The sequence below is a fragment of the Oncorhynchus keta genome, chromosome 2, assembly GCF_023373465.1.
Source record: "Oncorhynchus keta strain PuntledgeMale-10-30-2019 chromosome 2, Oket_V2, whole genome shotgun sequence".
Taxonomy (NCBI): domain Eukaryota; kingdom Metazoa; phylum Chordata; class Actinopteri; order Salmoniformes; family Salmonidae; genus Oncorhynchus; species Oncorhynchus keta.
Genome location: NC_068422.1, coordinates 62,239,059 through 62,252,461, shown reverse-complemented (window position 1 = coordinate 62,252,461; position 13,403 = coordinate 62,239,059). Strand labels below are relative to the sequence as shown.

General features: G+C 40.5%; 1 protein-coding gene across 2 annotated transcripts in view; it reads left to right on the top strand.

Moving 5' to 3' along the window:
* Positions 1–13,403, top strand: part of LOC118358303 (phosphorylase b kinase regulatory subunit beta-like) — a 57,886-nt gene that overhangs the window by 3,795 nt on the left and 40,688 nt on the right. For both annotated transcript variants that reach the window (XM_035735964.2, XM_035735954.2), the window contains 6 exons: positions 46–132; positions 4,342–4,474; positions 7,784–7,883; positions 9,286–9,393; positions 9,493–9,573; positions 11,772–11,887. In XM_035735964.2, coding sequence (XP_035591857.2) covers positions 46–132; positions 4,342–4,474; positions 7,784–7,883; positions 9,286–9,393; positions 9,493–9,573; positions 11,772–11,887 — 625 coding nt within the window. The remainder of the gene's footprint in view (positions 1–45; positions 133–4,341; positions 4,475–7,783; positions 7,884–9,285; positions 9,394–9,492; positions 9,574–11,771; positions 11,888–13,403) is intronic.

Here is a 13,403-nt window from a genome sequence, read left to right as displayed (position 1 = left end):
GCAATGAATGTTCTGTAAATAATTGTGTTTTGTATCTCTCCTCAGGCTCCATCTATGAACCTCTCAAGCTCTCCAATCTCCACCGGGAGGATGAGCCACTATGGGAGAGACTTGACCGTTACTACAATGCAGGTAAGCACTGTGATTATGTTTATAGTACTTCGTTTTCAAAATCCTTGTTTTGAAGATCTCCTCAAAGGTGAGGCCCTTTCAAGTTTATTTTTCTACTTGTAGGTGGTGTAGCTTTAAAGTATTTGTGTTTGAAATATGGATTGCATTTTGAAATGTTACTCTTAGGTTTGTTAAAATAGAGCCTTAACATAATGGTAAATCTAAGTGTAGGCAGTAGTGCTTTTGGTTCAGTGGTGTGTCAGAAATATTTTCTCTATTTTCACTGTCACAATTATTAAGGCCTAAAAAGATAACTAAGAATTCTAATTAAAATGAGAAACAAAACAAAGAAACAACTTGTTTTAAATAAGCTATGTCACACTTACAGGCAAGATAAGTTGTCTCTGTGGGCATAGAATATGGAAGGTTTTACACACATCTATAAATCCAAAGCGGGACCTGCATGGCTAAAATATTGTAGGCCTGCCTACAATGCATAGATAAAAAGTGAATGTCAGCTCACTGTTTTACTCCTCTCAGACTTGATATTTGAATAAGGCTTTGGTGATTTAAGATTTATTTCCAAGCGGTCTCAGGAGACAAGTCCTTTATTGACAGTCGTGACTACTTCACAATTGCATTGGGCACACAAAAAAAAGCCTTAATTGAGAGGGAGGTTATGCTTGGTTTTTAATCAAATAATACTAAATGTAATAACATATTTGTTTTTTGTGTTTCTAAATACGAAGTATACAGGCGACCAAAAGCACAATAGGCTACTCTTGTTCCATGGGCAGTGTGCGTCACGGCTGGATCGGCTGCGTTTCCACTGTCAAAATTCATACGGCTAAAAACAGCTTTTGATTGGTCTTAGATATCCCTAACAGCGCTGCCTGAAATTAGCACCTTGGATCATGTTTTTAAAGACACACCTCAAATATTTCCACCATGCCCATCTGAGCGTATGCAAGCTGATATTTAAGACATAAATTGACGAACCTGGCATTGGGGCTGGAAAATGCCAGTGCGCCAATTTTTACATGACGAAATTTCAAACTTTGTTTGACACTAGCGCTGCCTTAACACCATAGAGCCATGCAATTGTCACAGGTTACCGTACCATTGGCAGACATGTCACACCCCATTGGTCAGTTGTGATGATGACAGGGGGGCATGGATACAGCCTGGCAACTTATTTCATGGCTTTCTTTCTTTAATGGCACATCTCCCACATTGTGGAAACAGAGGAAGTGTATTGCATTACGTAGTCATTTTATGAAGGATATTGTGATATGTGCTTTGCTGTGACCTGGGGCTGTGGTCCAAATGCAATATCTATGTTCAAGACAAATTACTTTTCAAGGGCAATACAGCTTCTATTATATTATATGTTGTGAGCCTATTTGAAGAGAGAAGAAACAAATGTTTGTTCTACTGAAGACGGGCAGCAAAGATACTTCAATGAGTTCTCAAAGATATTCCCCATGTTCTTGGGGAGCATAGTTTATCAATATGGTTTCATGTTTGAAAATCCCATGGGTTGTATTATGTTTGTATCCCCCTCCCATAGGCTAGTATAAGACAAAGAGAAAGCGTACTTGTGAAATATTGACAAAAAAAAGTTTCCCAGAAGTGAGGGTTATTTGAGGATGAAATGAGGATGCTCCAGGAAAAACAGCCAAGTGAAAGACACTAGGGGAGCAACTGGTCCCTCATCTGAAACCAGTGTGAACTCATGGTGACAGACATCCCCAAAGAGAACAACCTATCAGTGTTTCTCACCACCTGAGCTCCCCGGGTGAAAATTAATCACTCTCATTACTCCATGAATTTTGCGTTCATTGTTACCACTGTAGCTTTTATATATTTGGTGCATGTTTTGTTCTTCACAGTAAACAAATGCCATTTTAGCTATTGAAATAATGTGCCAGCACACTTTTTGTGATGTAGGCTATATTATAGTAATATTTGACACAGTGCTTTTCCCATGCCTTTTTCTGCTCCGTCAGATTGATCGAAATTCTGAAAGCTTTAGATTGCCCTTGGTGAGTGATTTTGTTCTACTAGCAATGTACGAAAGAGTACTGTGACAGTAACATGCATCAATCCCCCTGTTTCTCTCTCGGAAACGTTCTCCATGAGATGACAATATGTTGAAATGTTCTTGCTTAATTTTGTGGTCGGTACGCAGCAATTTAAGCAGGGAGCAAAGCAGCAGTTGTTATCACCAATGCACGTGGGATGAATCCCCCCCCCCCCTTTTTTTTAACTTTATGGGTAAATGACGACTCAGATCTTTCTCTATCTACTAAAAAATAGTGCAGTTGTAAAGCCAGTGGCATTACATGCGCTTATGATTCAGTGTGGACCAATTCTCTCTCATTTCTGAGCAAACGACATTAGGGATATCACTGTCCCTCACAGTTTGTCTTATTTTTCTCCTGTGCAGGCCTCAGGTTTCTTATTTATGTGGTAATGTGGCCACACTCCAGTGCCTCTTTATTTTATTCTCCCACTTGATTATAGTGGAGGCGCAGGGCTGCTATCTGACTGGCTCGGGGAGATTTAAGAAATGGTAGAGTAAGTTTTATGTTTTGTTGTGGAGGTCTCTTAGCTCTAATTTGTTCTTTCTTTCTTTCTTTCCTTCTTTCTTTCTTTCTTTCTTTCTTTCTTTCTTTCTTTCTTTTTCTTTCTTTCTTTCTTTCTTTCTTTCTTTCTTTCTTTCTTTCTTTCTTTCTTTCTTTCTTTCTTTTTCTTTCTTTCTTTCTTTCTTTCTTTCTTTCTTTCCTTCTTTCTTTCTTTCTTTCTTTCTTTCTTTCTTTCTTTCTTTCTTTCTTTCTTTCTTTCTTTCTTTCTTTCTTTCTTTCTTTCTTTCTTTCTTTCTTTCTTTCTTTCTTTCTTTCTTTCTTTCTTTCTTTCTTTCTTTCTTTCTTTCTTTCTTTCTTTCTTTCTTTCTTTCTTTCTTTCTTTCTTTCTTTTCTTTCTACTAACTATCTGGGAGCAGAGGAATGGCCCATTCTAAGACATAGACTGTGTCTAAAGCGTTAGCTGTTGATTTAGTGGGACATTAGGTCGGTGGATGATAAGAGGCTGAGCAACTCCAACCTCAGTTTATTTGCGTCTACAGTGCTGTTGTGTCTTTTGGAGTTAGAGAATAATAACATATTCTAACCGTGGTTTTGATTCAGAGGAGTCTTACTAAGGTGCCATTTTTCCTCTTTGATGTGCATCAAATACATTATTTTATATTACATTATAGAAGAAGCACTGTAATTGTTTTAATGTGTTTTTCGCGAGCATGCCTCTGGGGTCAAAGTAATTGTCACTTCCGAGTTACTGAAGGGAGTTTATTAATATTCTGCTTAATTCCCTCCACCTCTTTATCCTGGCAATGCTGACTTTGTCTCTTTGAATTGACCCGGACTCCCTGTAACCAAACGATCTCGCAGAATGGATGTCCCCCTTCATTTGCTCTGGCATAACGTGGTGATAAAAAATGAAGTACCCTGTTCGGACAGATTATTCGTCGGTGAGGGAGGACGGGGGAGGGTAGATGGTGGTGTGGTGACAAATACATTCCTGTGATTCCAGGCCTTCTGTTTTAGTGTGACTTTTTATTCAAACAAAATACTATTTAGAGGATTTGCATGAAGATAAACATTTGTGTCACTCTGGAATGAACAGTATGTGACCTGAAGCCAAAGTTATTGTCACCTTCACATGTGCAGTAACACACCTTGTTAGAATGTCTGGTTTTACAGCAATAACTACACAATATACAGCTGCTTAACATACCTTTATTTTGCATTCCATCTCACCATTTTCTTATTTTTTATTTTTTTTTACCAAACCATTTCTGGGTAACTTACTGCAACAGTTGTCCACTACAATGGACTAAAAACTATTTATCAAGCAAGAATTTAGCTAGGATTGTCTGGGACTGGTCTGAGTGTGGAGAGCGGTTTGGAACTCTCTTTGTTTATTGGTCTATTAACCACATGGTTATGTCACCAGGCAAGCCTAAACTCACATCCATGCAAACAGACTGATTAGAAGCTGCTGTGTAGATGGTATTTCTAACCAGCAACTATCAGGAAATAACACTGATCAATGTTAGTTTCGTCAGCTGTTGGACAATATTATGCAAAATACAGGAAAAATATAGTTTTGACTGTACTGAGCCTTTAAAGGCTGAGGGATCACCTGTATCTCCCTTGTTTCTCTCTCTAGTGAAGACCACCATTCTGAACTACCAGAGCCCTACCACTGGCCTCTTCCCTACCAAGACATGCTGCAAGGAAGCCAAGGTGCGGGACTCCCTGTATTGTGCAGCCAGTTCCTGGGCCCTGGCTTTAGCTTACAGGTGACACACACACACACACACACACACACACACACACACACACACACACACACACACACACACACACACACACACATATCTACAGCCACCTTAGCTCACTGTATATTAAAGTTGATCTTAGTAATGAATCTAGTACAACCTTAGTTAATGGGCTCCATCAGGGACCGATATTCTTAATCAAAGCAGACGGCTTTTGTAACGCCAAGGGGGTGCTGCGCATTGGCATGTACTGCTGCTGCTGCAGCATACAGACTACACAGACTGCAGAAAACATTAGGAACACCTGCTCTTTCCATGACAGACTGACCAGGTGAAAGCTGTGAGCCCTTATGGATGTCACTTGTTAAATACACTTCAATCAGTGTAGATGAAGGGGAGGAGACGGGTTAAAGAAGGATTTTTAAAACCTTGAGACAATTGAGACATGGCTTGTGTATGTGTGTCATTCAGAGGGCGAATGGACAAGACAAAAGATTTAAGTGCCTTTGAATGGGGTATGGCAGGCTCACCGGTTTGTGTCAAGAACTGCAACGCTGCTGGGTTTTTCCACGCTCAACAGTTTCCCGCGTGTATCAAGAATGATCCACCACCCAAAGGGCATCCAGCCAACTTGACACAACTGTGGGAAGCATTGGAGTCAACATGGGCCAGCATCCCTGTAGAACGCTTTTGGCATCTTGTAGAGTACATGCCCTGACAAATTGAGTCTGTTCTGAGGGCAATTTTTCTCTAGTCCCCAGGCACAATGCTCTCACCTTCAGACATTCTGTTGATTCTGTATCTGATTATAAAACAGGTCACTTTTTCCCCTTTGTATTAATGTGTCCTTCACTTCATACACTGAGGGCTCAAGTTCAAGGGGAGCTCTGAGATACTCAAAATAGTCAGGGACTTTCTCCACTAGACCTTCTAACCAAGTGCTCTTTCGAAACCCACTGGTGTGCATTTTCTTCTCTCCAAGGGGACACGAGAGTAAAAATAGAATGTTCAAGTAGACCAGAGGGGCCTACTCATTCGTCATGGTTTCTTCCCGTTAAAATTGTCACAGGAATTTAATTAAGACGACTCCAATCTGACAGCACAGGCCCAAACCATTACTTACCCTCCCATGTGACTAGAGAGGACTGGAGTGGGTGCTTTAGATTGGAGTAAATGCACTGGTGGAAATGTATGTTTCAAAGTAAGTGAATGTCATTAATGAAAACATACACGAGGTCTACAGTGCATTCGGAAAGTATTCAGACCCCTTCACCTTTTCCACATTTTGTTACTTTACAGCCTTATTCAAAAATGTATTCAATTGTTTTTTTCTCCCTCATCAGTCTATAGTACACAAAATACCCCATTATGACAAAGCAAAAACAGGTTTTTAGAAGAAATCAAATGAATGAAAAAGACTGAAATATCATTTTACATAAGTATTCAGACCCTTTACTCAGTACTTTGTTGAAGCTCCTTTGGCAGCAATTCCAGCCTTGAGTCGTCTTGGGTATGATGCTACAAGTTTGGCACACCTATATTTGTGGAGTTTCTCACTTTCCTTTCTGCAGATCCTCTCATGCTCTGTCAGGTTGGATGGGGAAGTCACTGCACAGCTATTTTCAGGTCTCTCCAGAGATGTTCGATCGAGTTCAAGTCCGGGCTCTGGCTGGGCCACTCAAGGACATTCAGAGACTTGTCCCGAAGCCATTCCTGCATTGTTTTGGCTGTGTGTTTAGGGCGCTGCCACCACCATGCTTCACCGTAGGGATGGTGGCAGGTTTCCTCCAGACGTGACACTTGGCATTCAGGCCAAAGAGTTCAATCTTTTTTTCATCAGACCAGAGAATATTGTTTCTCATGGTCTGAGAGTCTTTAGATGCCTTTTGGCAAACTCCAAGCAGGAGTGTGCCTTTTACTGGGGAGTGGCTTCCATTTGGCCACTCTACCATAAAGGCCTGATTGGTGGAGGGTTGTCCTTCTGGAAGGTTCTCCCATCTCCACAGAGGAACTCTGGAGCTATGTCAGAGTGACCATCGGGTTCTTGGTCACCTTCCTGGCTAAGGCCCCGATTGCTCAGTTTGGCCGACTTATTTTATTTAAGAATGGTGGAGGCCTCTGTGTTCTTGGGGACTTTCAATGCTGCAGAAATGTTTTGATACCCTTCCCCAGATCTGTGCTTCAACACAAACCTGTCTTGGAGCTCTACGGACAATTCCTTTGAGCTCACGGCTTGGTTTTTGCTCTGACATTTTATTTTAATTTTATTTAACTAGGCAAGTCAGTTAAGAACAAATTCTTATTTTCAATGACGGCCTAGGAACAGTGGGTCAGCTCGGGGGTTTGAACTTGCAACCTTCCGGTTTCTAGTCCAACGCTCTAACCACTAGGCTACGCTGCCGCCCCTGACATGCTCTGTCAACTGTGGGAGACAGGTGTGTGCCTTTCCAAATCATGTCCAATCAATTGAATTTACCACAGGTGGACTCCAATCAAGTTGTAAAAACATCTCAAGGATGATCAATGGAAACAGGATGCACCTGAGCTCAATTTCGAGTCTCATAGCAAAGGGTCTGAATATCGAGAGCATCCTGACTGGTTGCATCACCGCCTGGTATGGCAACTGCTTGGCCTCTGACCGCAAGGCACGACAGAGGGTAGTGTGTATGGCCAAGTACATTACTGGGGCCAAGCTTCCTGCTATCCAGGACCTCTTTACTTTTTAACACTTTTTTCTTAACTGCATTGTTGGTTAAGGGCTTGTAAGTAAACAGTTCACTGTAATGACAAATATGATTTGATTTGAATACTCATGTAAATAAGGTATTTCTGTTTTTTTATTTACCTAATTTGCAAGAATGTCTAAACCTGTTTTCGCTTTGTTATTGTGTGTAGATTGAGGATTTTTCTTTTTTTAATCCATTTTAGAGGAATATTGTTAAGTAACAAAATGTGGAAAAGGGGAACAAGTCTGACTACCTTCCAAAAACAAAGGGTCATTTTCAAGTGTGATTTTGATGAGAGGTCAATTGGAATGTAGTATGTCCTTGCTTGTCTTAGGAATAACAACTGTCAATAATGTCACAACTGTCATTAATGTCCTAAAATTATTTAAAACCTGTCTATGACTGTGTACAAATACAATAGGTTGTCCCCATGTAATATGTACCATTTAATGTATGCACAGACAGGATAACCAGACCCTAGTAATTTTGTGTGCTGAAAAGTAGGATAATTTAGGATGATTTTACATGCTCTTCTGCTCGTTGCGCCGTTTTTCTTTTCTCCATCGCATTGTGGCACATGGCGGCGATCAACCCTGTCGTGCAGACGCATCGATGATGACATGGGACGCACCCATGAGTTGGAGCACTCAGCCATCAAGTGCATGAGGGGCATCCTCTACTGTTACATGCGCCAGTCTGACAAGGTGAGTCCACAAACGAAACGTCAGACCACAGGAAACACTGTAGTTCATTCTTAGTGATCTAAACAAATGCCATTATCCAGTAATGAATATAGATTTTTAGCAAACACAGAAACTGTCACTAATGAGGGGGAGATGAAGATCTCTCCTTTTACTAATCTTCTCTGTTCTCACGCTTCAGTGGTTTGTTATCTCGCGCTTGGACTGGTTGTATCTCTATGTGGATGGAATAATATAGATGTTTCCAAATGTTTTTTTGCCTCAACAGAACACTTTTGTTTAAAGCATCTGAGCAGACCGTTCAGTCAAAATAGCAGCGTTTATATTGTTTAAAGACCTCTATGAAAGCAGCTTTCGTACGATAGAACACTGGTCTTGTTCTGGTCTGTAATTGCACATCTCTGTTGGCTTTTGAAATGGTTTTGTTTCATTTGTTCATGACCTTGACGACCTAATTTATGGGAAAGCTTTTCTGTGTCTTAATTATAATGCACCGTTTCTTCAGTTAATTACACAGTGCAGCGCTCATTAACATCTGTCTCTGGCATTCACAGAGAACATGCCATTTTTAACGGACCCACAATACAGACGGACTAGGAAGCACTTTTTTTTTTTTTTTTTAACAACTACAGAGCCATTAAAGAGAGGGCATCAAAGTTTACCACAATGTACCAATGAAACTAAACACAGTCTTAACGAATTAGCCACACGACACAAGCTTCTCAAATGTTTTCTGACATATTTAACTCCGGAACCATTTCACGCTAAGATCACACACACTCACTGACACACAGTGACATTTGACAAGATTCATAAACTGCACTATTGTGGAAATGCACTTTCAATACAAATGTTAGGCTATTTTGGAACGCAACAGTTATCGGTTCGGTCAGTGCCAAATGTTGGCACAAAATAATGTACCGTGTGAAGCAAACTCAAACAGAGTGTATAGCTCTATGTGTATCACGCAAATCTGACCTGGGATGGTTTGAGGAGGAGAAGTCCTATGTGTACATCTTTGGCATGACTCAAGAATTGCTTAATGCACCACGATACAAATAAATGGTATGTCTAGTTGCAATATTTACAGATGCATTCATGCATACCAGTGGTTTGCTCATGTCTTCAGAGCCATTCATTTGAGGAAAATTCTAGTGTGTGTGCTAGTGATGACGCAGTGGAATATCCATGAGCCATCCTAGTCCCGGTTTTCACCTCACGTACCTTTTTGTGAGGATAGGATAAATAATTGAAATATGCCCAGTGAGTAAGATGTGTGTATATATATATATATATATATATTTATTTATTTATTTATTTTATGGACTGACTCCTCTTTTATTTGCCCTTTCACTCTCTTTTTCTCTTCCTTTCACTCTCTTTCTTCACCTTCATTCTATTTCAGGTGGAGGAATTCAAGCAGGACCCCAGCCCCTCCAAGTGCCTGCACTCAATATTCAATGTCGACACAGGAGATGAGATTCTGTCCTACGATGACTACCATCACCTACAGGTAAACCCGCTCACAAACATTGTCACGATACTGCATAAAGTCCGAACGGATTCCGGTCTCACGCTCTTCACCATTGTAAATACCGTCTCCCTCCATCAGATTGATGCCTTGTCCCTCTTCCTGCTCTATTTGGTGGAGATGGTCTGCTCCGGCCTCCAGATCATCTACAACACGGATGAGGTACGGCCCACTGGCCTTAGTCACGTGACCTCTCTCTCAGAAAGAACACGTCTGTCTGCGGAGCACGACTCTTACGCAGCATGGCTTCTTCATAGTGATTAGATGGGGGGGACATACGGACAAGACTATAAACGACGCAAGCCAAGAAAGCTCCTCTGTGCCAAAGTGCCCTGAGACAGTTAATAGTAGAGGCAGCAGCTGAATAAGCAGTAGTTAACGGTCCATGCATCTTTAGAAACGCAGCTATTTACATGTGATGATTTGATGACTATGTAACGGGTTTTAAAATCCAATACACCTGCCTCTTGACTTACACTAACTTATGCAGCACCCTTTTTCATTAGTGAGCAAGATATTGAGTTGGAGGCCTAGTAAAACGGACAGCTAAAGTAATAGCAACTCCTTTGTTATAGTGGTCCTTTAAGGTGGCGGCAGCCGTAAGTGCTGTTAATTCTCTTGTCTCCTGTTTTTATAGCCCTTTGGGAGATTTGAAATTCATTAATTCCATCTCTTAATTCAGTCTGCTCACTGGGAGATTTACTTTTAGGCACGGGGGTGAAATTATTGCCTTCAGAAAAAGCTTCTTTTTTTTTATCCAGACTTATCTTCAAAAATAGAGCTGTTTTAGAACATTATGTCCGGAAGCAATTACAGTGAGCATTCACTTTGTTTACGGAAAATTGAAAGCCTCACATTAAATATATTTTTATATTTTTTTCTCCCAACGGCAAACAAATTGCCTGTGTAGCTTCAATGGGGCCAGTCCTATTTGCAAAGCAGACCTAATTTGCACATTTAAATAGTGCTTATTGAGCTGGGTAATACAAGGAAAGGGCATGAACATGAAATCAACGAGCATGTATCCTTTTATTAATCTACATCAGAACAAATAAACAGGAAATAGGACTCTTAATGTGTCATTTCTGCACTGCATTTAGATGCATCTTTTGGTATTCTCATTATTCCAATTTTGGCTCTTAGCAGTGGTTCAGTATATTTTCCCGACTGGAAGTTCAATTCAATTGAATCTTGCAGTATTAATACAGGTAGATGCTTTGTGTGTTTGTGTGTGTGTGTTTTGTGTCTGCGCCCATTCGTGACGGCAACGTTCACGATGATACTATCAAGATACCAGAAAGATACCTCTCAGTCGTTAAGACAAATTGAAAAATCCTATGCTTCTTTATCTAAATATTGAACGAGCGAGCGTGGGCGACAGAGAGGAACAAAATGGTGCAGTTTGAGTAGATAGGGGTAAGAACAGGTGGGTCTGAGCAGGTGTGATGTCGTCGATGTTTGTGTGAGTCGGTATTGTTGTCTTTTGTATGTTTTGTGTTGTACTTTTTTTCCCTCTCAATAAAAAAGTTCATGAAGATCCTTACGTTAATCATTCTATTAATGGCCAAAATAAAATAACCCGCAATGTCCTTATTTCAGTGGCTCTGCTTAGTTCCCTGTCTTCTCTCCTTGCCTGTCCCATTTTTGTACACTTTAGGCCCTGTCTGTTTCCCTTGTCAGTCACATCTCCCCCAGTACTTTCACATTTTTCCTTCATGGCCTCTTAAGTCATCATTTAAAAATATTTTTGTGAAGTTTCCATCTCTTTTTTTATTTCACCTTTATTTAACCAGGTGGGCAAGTTGAGAACAAGTTCTCATTTACAATTGCGACCTGGCCAAGATAAAGCAAAGCAGTTCGACACATACAACGACACAGAGTTACACATGGAGTAAAACAAGCATACAGTCAATAATACAGTAGAAACAAGTCTATATACGATGTGAGCAAATGAAGTGAGATAAAGGAGGTAAAGGCAAAAAAAGGCCATGGTGGCATCTGCACATAGAGAAGAGCCATTCCTCCTTGTTCCAGATTAAATTAAGGACATGGTTTTGACTACCCATGTGACTGGGTGATGTTTTTCTTTTAACATGGGGCACACAAATGTTAATTCCATCAGGGGCAAAATGTTAATGTGTTTTATTCAATAAATAACTTCCTGAAAATGTGCATGAAATGAGAGTTATTGGAGAATAGTTTATTCCATTTAAATGTGAGTACATTCTTCCCGAAGTTGCATGAGCTCTTCTTTTGACAATATGATGACACAGTACAGTTTAATTCCAGGGAGAAAGCGTTCAATGTTGAGATTGAGAGATCTCGTTCATGTGATATTGTCGTGTTTTCTACCTCTGCAGGTATCTTTCATCCAGAACCTGGTCTTCTGTGTAGAGAGGGCGTACAGAGTGCCTGACTTTGGAATGTGGGAGAGAGGGAGCAAGTACAACAATGGAAGCACTGAGCTGCACTCCAGGTCTGTCTTGTCCTCCTCTAGTGAATACTTTGATTTATAAAGATATGAACACATTGCTAGACAGTCTCCACACATGGAATGTGTTAATCTCTCCACAAAAACAAAGAGGATATATTTTAGGGTAGTAAAGGTAATGTCGATGACCTATCATTCGAGCAGTAGAACTGCCTCTCCCTCTCACAAGACCTCGATAATGATTCTGTTTCCTCTGTCCCTTATCTCTGGAAAACATTGGTTTCTCCTAAAGAATGTAGGAAAATTGGTTGCAACTTACCACCATTTCCTAGAGGAAAAAAATCTGGCTTTTGCATTCTACATAGACAATAATTTGACACCATGCCCATTAGTCAAATTCAGAATGACTGATTTGTAGTTCAGTTTCCATAATACACATTAAAATGCAGTAATGTAAACAGAGAGCAATTGCGGGGGCAGAATAACAACTTTTTACTTTCTGAGTTCATTATCTTCATGCGGAGTCATTCACCAAGTTTCAGGCGCGGTTACAATGGAGGGGGGACTGTTCCATTAACTCAGTGTACCAGACTGCCGATGGGTACGTAGGGCTGTGTGTGGCTGAGTGTCAGGGAAAGCTGTGATGAATGCCTTCATCAAGAGAATTGAATCATGATATTCAAGCTCGGCTGAAAGGAAAATGGCAGTCATTATAAAACAATGTTAATGTCATCAATCCTAGATGGTATTGAGTTTGTGCAAAAATGGCTAAGCTGTAGTCCTATCGAGCTTGGTTACCCCTTGGCAATCTCTCGCCAAGTTAAAATATAGAGCAACTTAATTCTAATATTTTGCTTTGTTCAACTGCGTCAGGTTTCTAATTTAAGTCCACCCTATAGTAGGTTTAAACTGAACTCCACTCATTGGGACGTGTTGACTGAAGCTTTCAACATCAGTCAGGATTAATTACATCATAAAATAGTACGTTAGTGTATGTATGTTTCTCCCTTTTGTAAAAATTGTATGACAAGATACTGTGTTGTGCTTGTTGTCTGCAACTTGTTACAATTATCAAACCAATGCCCACCCTGCTCCATGAAACTACAGCACTGTGTGCACATTCAATGTTTTAAACCTTCAACCAAGGCGTCACACTCACTCAGAACTGTTGACAGCTCTTACGCATTATGTCCAGGCAAGTTCGGAAAGAAAATCGATAGACTTTCAAAAAGGCCTCATGTTGCTTGATTGTGATCATTGCTGCTGATTTTGTCAGAGAGGGAGCTGAAGTTGTGTTTCGGGGGAAAGCTGGTTTCAACTATGTTCTGTTATTTTTCTGCATTTTTGTGTCGGGTTTGGGCCCTGTGTTTGTGGGATTGAACACCTTTTTAACTTGTCGGTGTATCTTGCAACTCTACTTGCCACGTCGTCGTCTTCCTTTTATAGAGACCTATTAATAAGAGGGAAAGGAAATTCACTGCTATTTTCTCTGCATAGTAAAGTGCACAATGATTTCAGCCCCCTCTCAGCAACAATTAAATCTACGAGTCATCTGTTTGCA